Source organism: Aulostomus chinensis, chromosome 13, assembly GCF_037954235.1.
Source record: "Aulostomus chinensis isolate RoL2024-O1b breed Wild chromosome 13, RoL_Achi_v1.0, whole genome shotgun sequence".
In the NCBI taxonomy this organism is placed as follows: Eukaryota; Metazoa; Chordata; class Actinopteri; order Syngnathiformes; family Aulostomidae; genus Aulostomus; species Aulostomus chinensis.
The window spans coordinates 21,675,614-21,687,192 of NC_141332.1; the positions used below are offsets into that span (position 1 = coordinate 21,675,614).

At 41.6% G+C, this 11,579-nt stretch overlaps 3 protein-coding genes across 3 annotated transcripts; 1 reads left to right on the plus strand and 2 right to left on the minus strand.

The window, feature by feature from the left end:
- Nucleotides 1-515: 515 nt before the first annotated feature.
- Nucleotides 516-3,342, minus strand: LOC147251418 (F-box/LRR-repeat protein 12). The gene is made up of 3 exons (XM_086222085.1): nucleotides 2,987-3,342; nucleotides 2,784-2,859; nucleotides 516-2,465 (listed from the first exon to the last, which is right to left on the minus strand). Exons 1-3 carry the CDS (start codon nucleotides 3,085-3,087, stop codon nucleotides 1,452-1,454), a joined length of 1,191 nt encoding a protein of 396 aa, XP_086078211.1. The 5' UTR covers nucleotides 3,088-3,342; the 3' UTR covers nucleotides 516-1,451.
- On the plus strand, nucleotides 3,161-7,288 carry cops6 (COP9 signalosome subunit 6). The gene is made up of 10 exons (XM_086222087.1): nucleotides 3,161-3,441; nucleotides 4,458-4,579; nucleotides 4,695-4,826; nucleotides 4,999-5,087; nucleotides 5,570-5,632; nucleotides 5,729-5,776; nucleotides 5,916-6,030; nucleotides 6,108-6,200; nucleotides 6,377-6,477; nucleotides 6,800-7,288. Exons 1-10 carry the CDS (start codon nucleotides 3,395-3,397, stop codon nucleotides 6,938-6,940), a joined length of 951 nt encoding a protein of 316 aa, XP_086078213.1. The 5' UTR covers nucleotides 3,161-3,394; the 3' UTR covers nucleotides 6,941-7,288.
- A 1,946-nt stretch (nucleotides 7,289-9,234) lies between these two features.
- On the minus strand, nucleotides 9,235-11,427 carry and4 (actinodin4). The gene is made up of 4 exons (XM_086222711.1): nucleotides 11,367-11,427; nucleotides 11,237-11,281; nucleotides 10,929-11,089; nucleotides 9,235-10,038 (listed from the first exon to the last, which is right to left on the minus strand). The coding sequence occupies exons 1-4, from the start codon at nucleotides 11,419-11,421 to the stop codon at nucleotides 9,235-9,237; spliced, it is 1,065 nt and encodes a 354-aa protein (XP_086078837.1). The 5' UTR covers nucleotides 11,422-11,427.
- Between the last annotated feature and the right edge of the window lie 152 nt (nucleotides 11,428-11,579).

Consider the following 11,579-nt stretch of genomic DNA (forward strand, 5'->3'; position numbering starts at 1 on the left):
TCTTGTAAACATAAAAAGGGAGAACGTTTTTAAAACAGGTATCAAGTAAATTATGATCACCCCAGGAGTCAATTTTAATGTATGTGGAATAGAGCGAAAGGAAAGAATTTTCCTAGAAGATTATTTATTAGGGCCGGAGCCTGAAGGTACTACCCCTATTATGTTTGTTCCATTTCTTTTTCCCCCTCTCTGTCTCTTTGACAGAAATTAGATTTTGTATACATTCATTTTCAAATTGATGTTTCAATGTCAGAGGAAGCCCGATTCTATCCCATCTTTTCTAGGTTATCTCTATCCTCAAGTAAAAAATAATTTAAAAAAAATTGTGACTAATTACAGTCTGCTGCTGATAATTTTCATGAATGTGTTACCTCAGTCCCTTTTGAATTTTTTTCCCTCCAATAAAACATCAATCTTAACATTTGACTGCTCAGCCCAGATGATGCTTGGTATTAATCATCTATTCAAAAATTGTAGCTTATCATTAAAAATAAAACACAATGATACAGGATGACTATGTTCAAGCAAGATTTATTCACACCGTTTCTCATTTGTAATGTCATCTGTCTAAAAATGTGCTTTGTATGCAACACAATTCTCTTGAGGACACAGATTCGCAACTCATCCCCTCTTTTCCCCTCATCTACACAGAACACAGATGTAACATTTAATTTTGAATTTCTAAAACTCGTATAGGAAAAAAGATTAAAAAGAAAAGATGAAAATTGTACACAACAAAAAAATAGCATATTGAAATATGTCATTTGGTAACACAAAAACAAACATCTGCTCTCACATTAAACAGGAAACAGGTGGATCATTGCCAACAGTGAGTTACAACTCTTGTGGTCAAAACCCGCTAAGGAGTTTATAGTCAAGCAGTAACAATTCAACATTTTCTTTTAAAACTGCATTTCAGTGAAAGATATTATCAGAACCAAGAGAATTTTAGTTAATGTGTGCAATCAAGAGATTTGTCTGCTGAGAAGAACAGTTGGCAATTTGTTGATATACCCAAGAATTATCTGTTTAGTAGCTCTCCCTTTGACATCTAAATACTGCAAATCAATGAGCAAGACTGTTTTGTAGCAAGAATTATTTTTTATATTTTCCATTTTATTTCCTTGCTATTTTGTCCAACAGCAGACACTCCTGACTAGTCATTAATTTATAGACCTCTTTTGTTTTAATTTTTCAGAAAATGTACCATATCACAATATATTATATAACTCACTTTAAAAGCAAACCGTTAATTACATCTGAAAATGTGTATTTTGTAAAAATTTTTCTTTTTTTGAGTATTATTTGAACATGTGCAGCCTTATATGAATGTACAGTGACTTATAATAAAAAAAAACCTCCCTTGATATATTTATATCACTGCATAAAATGGCTTATGCCTTTGTAACAGAAGATTCATATTGACTACAGCTTTACAATGAATGCTTCATTTAGTCTGAATTTCTCTGAACAGTACAGTTGGTAAAAATTAGTGTGCAGCATGGCAGCAGAGCAGCCAGGGAGCGACGCAAACTATCTAGCTTATTCTCATCACTGCTGTTTTCTCCATCAGCAGCTTCTTCTCTCTCCTGCTCCTCTTCACCTTCTCCCTCTCCCTCCTCCACCGGTGGACACTGCCGGGGCTGGAAGATCACATCCAAAAACTCCAGCCTGTGGAGTCCACGAAGCATTCTACAACTCCGCACTATCTGCAGCTCGCTGACTGTGCAGGCCTTCAGGCACAGACGCTTCAGGTCCTTCAGACGGCTGGTGCAGAGCAAGCCTGGTCCCACCTCCTTACCACCCAGGCTCAGTTCCTCCAGACCAAGCCATCCAGCCCCTAACCCCAAGGAGGCCATCTGTAAGTGGTAACCCTGACCCCCAGTAATGCCAATTTCCAGAGACTTGAGCCGGAATAGCCCTTCCACACCACAGATGCCATCCTTGGCCGCACAGCTCCTGAGCCCATTAGCAGTTATGCGAAATGCATCGCGCAACTCTAAACGACTGAGCCTCTCCCATGATGTAAGGCTCTGCAGGTGCTGGTCCGTGAAGGAGGGAACATGGTTAAGGACTAACCTCTCAATTGAAATTCCGAATGGGGTACCAAGCCCTTTTCCTTTCTGTTGAGCACCAACACTGGAGGTGGCTTCTGCGCTTTCTTGGGGGCAAGAGGATGGAGCAGGCAGGGTCTGGTTGAAAAAACCACGAGGAAGCTCACAGCCACACAGCTCCAGCACCTTCAAAGATGGAGGTAGGAACTTGCAACTGGGAAGGCTTCTCAGGTCTGCATGCAGAAGGTAAAGCCTACTCAGACGAGGGCACTTTGTGGACAAGGCTCTGAGCCAAGACTTGGAGAGGAAAGTGCCTCCTCGGGCAGAAAGCAGCAAACCGCGCAAGCGTAGACACCGCAGTCCACAACCCAGGTACTGGCGCAGCAGCACCCAAAGTATGCGAGATGTCACCTAACACACAATGGAAACAGATGGTCACACATCACACAATAGAAGTGTTGAAAGTGGGGGATGGGAGTCAAAAATAGAGACACTGTCAAATAATATTTGCTCAGACATAACCATGATAAAATAGCATTTACCAAGACAGAGACTTATGGCACAGCTCATTTAATACAAAAAAGCAATTGTGTTTTTACATAATGCATAAGAAGCAAGGAAGAACATAATTTAAAATTCTGACTTAAATGTTGAAAATCGAAAAAGAAATAGAGAGGTTAATTTCGGCCACATTAATGAGTAAAACCTGATGAATAGAACCATTCTTACCCCTTTCCATGCTGTCAGATCGACAAGTCTCCAAAGTCTTTGGTCTTTCACAAGGCGTTTCCATCTCTTGCACACTCTGAGACGACACCGTAAAACACAATAAACAACAAAGATCATGTGACAGGAGTCAGGGGTAATGAGTTTTTTCTTCACAAGACGGACAACTGGTAAAATACACGACCACTAATTTGAATTAATCTTACCTTCCCGCTCTGACCAGCTCCCTTACGCTTAAATATGACAACACATCGATTAAAATGTTTTCTGGAAAGTAGTCTAGATTATAAGCTTTAAATTCATCCATTTTGTAAACAAAACAGTTTAACCATGCACACGGACGCTTATCCCAAGCACACAGATTGTGCCCGGATCAGGAATCCGTAGGAAACAGCTGCCCATCGACTGTAGGACCTAACGTTAGCTTGTACGTCTTCGTATAGAGTATAGCATGCCTCAGAAAAAGCGTGTCATATTAGTTTTGAACACCTGTTAAATTCATAACAGTGAATATGCGACAAATTATATTTTGAAGACATTTAAGCGGAAAGATATTGCCACCTATCGTATGTTAAGAGAACACCCCACTGCGCACGCGCGATTTACCGGACAAGATGGCGACTAGCAATGGTGGAGGAATGGAAGTGGACGGGGCAGGCGAGTATTTATCATATATATTAATAATTCTACAAGTTATCAACCCGAATCTTGGTACAAACTGTATCAGATACTTAATTATTGTGTCATTCGTGGTCTCATGTGACGTATTAGTGGGTTTGGAGTGGGCAGAGAGCGCGCTTGCTGACATAAGCGGGTTAAGTTAACGTAATTTTACACGGCTCTGCTATGAAGCTGTCAATAAAAACAATTGTTTCAGACAGAGTTTCTGTCTTCTGATTAACCGGGTTTTCAAAAGCGGTGTTAACTCGTGTACGGATATGAATGGTTTAGTTATAGTCAAGCAGATCATTCTCAAAATCTTATTATAATGAAGGTAATTAGCGGTGGATACGACATTATCGCGATGCTTTGCTCACGATAACTACCTTATCTCATTACAGCGATTCTGCCTTAGTCAGTGTATTGTAAAGTCTACTATACATATCCTCATTTGCATAACGATTGAAGAAACTTCCCTGAAAAAGCAGGAATTATGTCTGTATTTACTGTAATTTGATGTCATTTTCTGAGAAGTTGAAAAACTGAATCTTAGCTTACAAGTTGTCTTTGCTGCAAACACACTTGCATAATACTACTTGTCATAATGATATGAGATAATGGTATAGCGTGAATTTGTTTGTACCACCAGCTGTTGTAATAAAAGCAGGGATAATTGGTACAGTTGTGTTAATGCAGAGACAAAGTATCAAGACATACTGTGGTTTAACTTCATCGCCCCGCCCTTGAAAGTGATAGGATACATGTCTGATGTGTCATTAAACAATGCGGACAAATGAGACAGAAGAGTAGAGGAATGGTTACTTTTTATAAGTGGCCGTTGTCATATTATTCGATTTTTAGGACAGTATTAATATGCATTCATTTTGATGTCTTTTTGTGACGAAGATATGTATAATTGTAGCTTGTTTCTGTTGTCTTGTGTAAAAATATGGTTTGGCGTTTTTATTATGATAAGCATGAGTTATCGTGTTTGTGTTTCTGTATGACTGTAGCCAGCCCCAGTGTTATGGCCTCAGGGGTCACCGGGAGCGTTTCTGTGGCCTTACACCCCCTGGTTATTCTCAATATATCTGACCACTGGATACGCATTCGCTCGCAGGAGGGACGACCAATGCAGGGTATGTTTGAAAGCAACTATAGCCAAGAAAAGCGGCATGTAAGGAGTTATAGTATACTGTTGTTGTCTAGTAATTATTGTTGATGTCTTTTTGTCTTGTTTGTCCGGCTTTTCAGTGATTGGAGCCCTAATCGGGAAGCAGGAAGGTAGAAACATTGAGGTGATGAACTCCTTTGAACTGCTCTCGCACACAATAGACCATCGAGTGCACATTGACAAGGAGTACTACTACACCAAGGAGGAACAATGTGAGTGTAGTGTAGTCAGTGTCATGCTGTGGCAGGACTGAGAAAACCATTAAAATATCTTCTCATTCTTGCTTTTTGTTTCCTCTGATGGGCTGAGATTGTGATTATCCTGTCTGATAGTAGTACATGTAGCCATCGTAGATGTTCTCTAATGTCTCCCATAACCTCGTAGTTAAACAGGTCTTCAAAGACATGGAGTTCTTGGGCTGGTACACTACAGGTGGTCCCCCTGATCCATCAGATATTCACATTCACAAGCAGGTAGGTTAAAGGTGCTTTGGGATGATGCGTCAGGTAGTGTTTACTCTCAAAGCATCCAATAGAGTGTCGCAGGAATGATGTATTTCTGTCGTTAAAAAAGGGGATTTTTACATTAAATCTAAGATTTCTCATAAATAATATCTGTGACAATCTGAATAAGATGTTTATGAGGCCTACTCCTAGACTGCGTAGTTTCATTTAGCCACTTGTTAATGACCACTGTTTGAAAAACATATAAACACTATGAAACTCATAATTCTGGTATTTACAAACATATTTTATTTATACGTAGAAGAAAACATAAAAATATATGGAGTAAGTGTGAGCCACGGACCTTATTTCAGGCATTTAGTCAACTGAAAAACGTATCGACTGTTAGACAAGGGAAGAACCAGGCAACCTTGTATCTGTGTAGGGCTCATTCCTTCAGCACTTTATAAAGAGATGCTATTTAATGAATTATCATTTCCCTCTCCTGCCAGGTATGCGAGATCATTGAGAGTCCTCTCTTCCTCAAGCTCAACCCAATGACCAAACATACTGATGTGAGTGGTTTTAACTTTTCTCTTCTCGATAATCAGACATTAGTGAAAGGTATAAATGTTCAGTTGGTCTCACCAATGTCAATTTTTTTCCTCCAGCTTCCTGTTAGCGTATATGAATCTGTGATTGACATCATCAGTGGCGAGGTATTCTTGACATTTAACATCCGCATTGTATCATCGTTCAATGGTAGATAAACTCACTGCTTCCATTTCGTCAGGTGAGGAGCTGTATAAATGATTGAAAATAGTAGACATTCTGTCTTTTTCTTGAATTTAAATCCAGGCTACGATGCTGTTTGCTGAGCTGACGTACACTCTGGCCACAGAGGAAGCGGAGAGAATCGGTGTAGATCATGTAGCTCGGATGACAGCTACAGGCACTGGAGAAAACTCAACAGGTAGGAGAGGCTGCCACAGCCAGTTAGCATTCGCTTCAGTAAAACTTTTAACTGAACTGTGTCTGTGTTTGTGACAGTTGCTGAACACCTCATCGCCCAGCACAGTGCGATAAAGATGCTCCACAGCCGGGTGAAGATCATTTTAGAGTACGTTAAAGCTGTGGAAGCAGGTAAGAGGTCGTTTAACAGGCCAGTGAGTGCAAAGAATGTGTGGTACACAGCTGTTTCCTCTCCTCACATCATTACAGGAAGCCCCTTTAAACACACATCCTGGATTACAAGCCCTGTTTGATCGTCTCTTAACCTCGCTGGTTGGTTAAACTCAGATCACCTTTTTGTACCACAGGAGAGGTGCCGTTCAACCACGAGATCCTGCGAGAAGCTAATGCCCTGTGCCACAGACTGCCTGTCCTCAGCACCACGAAATTCAAAACGGATTTCTACGATGTAAGTGAGATTTTTCATGTTCATGTCTGCTAGTAAAGGCTCTGAGGATGACGTTAGTTATGAGGATTAGGCTGGCATTATTTCTAATTTTCTTATGCTCCACAAATCTGCTGAAAAGACCTTAGGCTCTCAGTTCATCTCAGCCTTGACTCCATTTATTCCCCCTGAGGATATAAATGTAGCTTCATTTTATTTTCCAAAACAGACGAACACTGTATTTTACAGGGTTGATTATGTTGGTATGCAGTGATTATGTTACAATCAATGTTTTTAGCTCCAGAATGGAATGCTTTCTAAAAACTGTGCATCTGTTTCCCTGCAGCAATGTAATGATGTGGGCCTCATGGCCTACTTAGGCACCATCACCAAGACCTGCAACAGTATGAACCAGTTCATCAACAAGTTCAACGTCCTGTACGACAGACAGGGCATCGGCCGAAGGATGAGAGGACTCTTCTTCTGAGCTGGAAGTTTGCTGAAGCAGAGATAAACAAGCACTGCAGTTCCTCTTCTCTGATTTGTCTTCTGTTTTTTTTTTTTTTCTCTTCTCTTTTTTTTTTTTTTTTTTTTTTTTTTTTTGCTGGGTCAACTAAACCAACCGTAGCTTTTCAAAACAGTTTCAGCCACAAGTGTATCCAAAAGCACTTAATTACAGCATTCAGTAATGTAAACAGAAAGAGAACTGCACAGTTGTGGGTTCTTTCTTGGGTGTGCACAGCAACGAATCCACTGTACATGAACATTATAATATTTTACCTGTTTGTTTTATTGTTTGATGTTTCTGTATGTAATAAATGATCTGCTGTTTTTTTCATGGGATTTTGAATCTTATTCGATACACACTCACATATCTATATATTCCTACAGTATATCTATATCTATCTATATACAGATATAGATATATATATATAAGCCTATATTATAAAAGATGGTAGAATGAAAACATCTTGACACTGTAAACCAGGGGTCATGTCACCACCCAGAAGTCATTTGGGGTCTTCCAGGTGAGCCTCAGCAAGATGAGGAGAGAATTGTTTGATTTTCAGGTCAGTTCTTTACACAATGACAAGAATACATAAAACAATAGAAGTCCGTCCGTCCGTAGTACTACTACTACTACTAAAACTACTACTACTACTACTAATAACAATCCTGTTAAGGGTCGCGGGGAGGCTGGAGCTGGCAGCCTTCGGGCGAGAGGTGGGGTTCACCCTGGACAGGTCACCAGTCCATCACAGGGCCAACGCATAGAGACAGACAACCATTCACACTCACAGTCACACCTACGGTCAATTTAGAGTATCAATCAGCCTCGTCCCCTCTTGATGTCTTTGGACTGTGGGAGGAAGCTGGAGTACCAGAGAGAACCCACACAGGAACAGGGAGAACATGCAGACTCCACACAGAAAGACCCAGTACTCAAACCTGGAACCTTCTTGCTGTGAGGTGACAGTGCAGACCACTGCACCACCGTGCCACCCACAATAGAAGTCAATTGAGTAGTAAAAGCTAAAATTGAAAAAAATTGAACCTCAAATATATGCTGTAAACCAGGAAAATACTGGAACCAAAATGTTGACAGGAAAAAAGTGACAAATCTTAAGTAGAAAAACTTGAAGCTACAAAAAAAGCTAATCAAATAAAAGCTGCAATTTAAATTTTTAAAGAACTCTTTGATAATAATAATAAAAGGAACCAAGAGACGATTTAACAACACAAAGCTGAGGACTGGCACCAAAAAAAAAAAAAAAAAAAAAAAAGTTTAAAGAGACAAAATGCTAAAAGAAAAAAACCTAACTTAAATGAAGCCTAAAAAACAAGCACAATGCTTGGTGATGAATCAATATTTCTGAGGGTTAGATCAGTGATACTGGATGGAAAATATTTCCAGATATTGTACATTGAGCAAAATCACTGTAAATGAGGGTCTGTGGCTTATTGCAACTGATGTAGTTTAAAAAGTTGACGTCAGCGGTCTTTATAGTCTTAACAACACACCACGTATTAAAGAGAGGAAAGACGACCCACCGCCAAAAACCCTTTAACAAGCACATCCTCGTCATCATGTTTTGAAGTGAATCGTATTGAAGGTGGCAGTCATAGGTGAGCATGTTCAGAGAATCAGAAAGTTTGAGAACCTCTGCTTTAGACAGCACAGAAGTTACAAAATGTCAGACCAGCACTTTTAAATGAGCCTGTGAAGGTCTGATGCAGCTTTAATTGTTAGGAGTCAAGAGTGTTTGCTTGTTTTTTGAAGTCGTGTCCCTGCTGTTTGATTGCCTCTCAGGGTTTGGACAGACATGCATACACAGCAGGAGGGGAGGGGCGAGGAGACTTATAGGTCTTGAGGTATAGGTTTAGAGTCAAGAGTCAGCGTTTATAAGGGTATTAAATGTACAGAGACTTGATGTAATGACCCCCAGCTGCAGGCTGGCACCTCAGCTTTACTAAACTTAGTTTACCTGCCATGTGGCACTAGGAGGAGCTTCCTTGCACAATTTAAAGAGTGTGTTCAAAGTGAAGATAAGAGTCATTCGTGTTGACATTTTATTGTCATTATTATTCAGAATCATGTGCATTGCATGCTCGTGTTGACTGAAAACTGCCTTTATACATGCTGAGAAAGAAAAGCATATAGCAAAAAACATTTACAGTTGCCAATTTAGTAAGCTGAGCTCCTCAAAATGTGCAATGCTTTCAATCAAAGTCTTTTTCATTCACAGAGAAACTCCTGTCCTCTGACACGTCCAGGATGTCCTACTCGCTGTCCTCTGCAGGCTCATCAGCAGCAGCAGCGTCAGGCTGAGGGTACTGGAAGCGGACCGGGTCATAAAGGTCATCCCTGGGGTCGTACGGGACAGGGTGGTAATAAGGGTAAGGGTACAGGCCTACTTTCTTCTCAATGGGAGCAGGAGGTGCTGGCTCCTCCTCAGGTTCCTCCTTCTCTTCCTCTACAAGAGGTGGAGGTGGTGGGGGTGGGGGAACCACAATCCCCTTAACTGGCCTAGGTGGGTGGTCAATCAGGCAGTCGGGGTCCCAGTAGGGATCACAATCGTATTCCATTCCCTTGAAGATGCGGATAGGAGCTGGGGGAGATTTCTTTACAAAGACTGGTGGAGGTGGAGCAGACTTCTTTGGGGGAGGGGGAGGTGGTTGGGGCACTGCGACTGGGGCAGGCGGTGCTTTCTTTGGAGCACAGTGAGGGTGGTATCGGGGGTCGCAGAGCACAGGCACAGCACCAGTGGGCATGTAGACAATATGGGGCTTGCAGAGGGGGTCCTTCCTGTTGCACAGGTAGAGAACATCCGCCTGTGAGATCACTGGAGCAGCAGGAAGAGGTGGATGTGGGGTCTTTGGGGGGTCTGTGGGCTTTGGGACACCTTTCATAGGAGGAGGAGGCGGAGGAGGAATAACGACTTTGCATTTCTTGTCCGTGGCTGGGTCACACATGATCATGGGCACTCCCAGTTTGCTCTGGAAATAGGAGGCGTCAGGGCCGTAGGTGTGTTCCAGGTACCTCATCTGCTGGTAGAGCATCCGCAGCTTGTCGATCTCATAGAGCTGAAGGGTGCAGGAAAAAAAACAAAACTGCTTAAGATGATAAATTTTCCCAAGACAATACCAACACTAAGGAATCTTTGCTGGAGATAATACAGAATACATATTTGTCATTGGATCCCATAGGCAGTCAACTATTAAGCCGTACTAACCTAATAATTCTCTTTTTCATAGCCTCAGACTACACCAAATACATAGAATTATTCTTTGACTAATTTCTGAGTCTTACAAAGAAGGAAAAAGTGTAAATTACCCCTCAAACTACTGTATCTCTCAACCATGTGCATCTTGAGCGCATCCACTGAGGTTGTCCTACGGAAACATTCTTCGATAGATTATTTCCTTTCACTTGCTGAGCCTCGCTGAAACTCTCTGGACGCACTCAGGTAATAAGGTGAGGTTCACCATACCCTTTGAAAACCTCCGGTGTATATGACAGTAAAGGGACGATTGAAGTGATCAACGTTTTCAGCTTCAAGCGTCCTGTTTTTCATCAGAAATATCTTCGCCAGCTTACCTCCTCAAACCTCATCCAGTAACTCCCACAATTTGTGTCATTTTTAAGAGCGTTAATGGTGACGCAGTGATCATTTTGACCTCATTTGCAAAAGTTGCTGGTCCGATGTGCAGCCGCATGTTAACTATCAACGTCACTCATACTGAGTCAATTTCCTTGCTCCTCTCCTACACTGGCATAGGAGGATTCCATTTTACCCCTGGTAACCCACGAGTCAAAGAACATTAACAGGTAATGCTAGCTGTTTTCACTATATGCTGATACTGCAGCTGTAAAATCAGTTTCCCACTAAATAAGTCTTTTCTATCAACTATTGAAATCCTATAACCAGATTAAGGGGTCTCTGTGGAATCTCAACACATGCAGTGTGTCTCACCCCCTCGGTGTGACCGATGCTGCTGTAGTAGCGGTAGTACGACTGGAAGTCTGGGTTGCCCCTGTACCATCTGGGGTCCACGTTTCGCTTCGGTCTGGAGTGAGTCAGAAAGTCATTTGCTTTGTCAGAGCCAAGGCTGACACCCCTGACAGGAACCATCTCTGCTGAACGAGTGGAGAAGATCACACTTATTCCCTTAAAACACATATGGACACACACACACACACACACACACACACACACACACACACACACACACACACACACACAGCATCTCATCACTGCAGGCCACAGTTCATTGGATTTACCTTCTTGCTTGATGGAGCTCAGCAAGGATTTAGCCTCCAGTCGGCCTGCAAGAGGAAAAACATGATTCATACTGTTTTAATCACATAATCTTGATCCATGTTTCATCAGTTGCATATTCGAGAATCCAACCTGGAAGCCATGTTAGACAGCACAGAGTCCCCGCCAGCCACAATGTAGAAATCATCTTGACCTCTGCAAACCAGAGGAGTGTTTCATGAGGGGATGAAAACAAAAAACAGACTGATCCTAAAACCTGTCTTGGTTTTTACACACGCGAAGACAACCAGGAGTTCTTTTCTTTCCGTTACAATCAGACATTTTCCTCACTTAATTTCTAAAAAG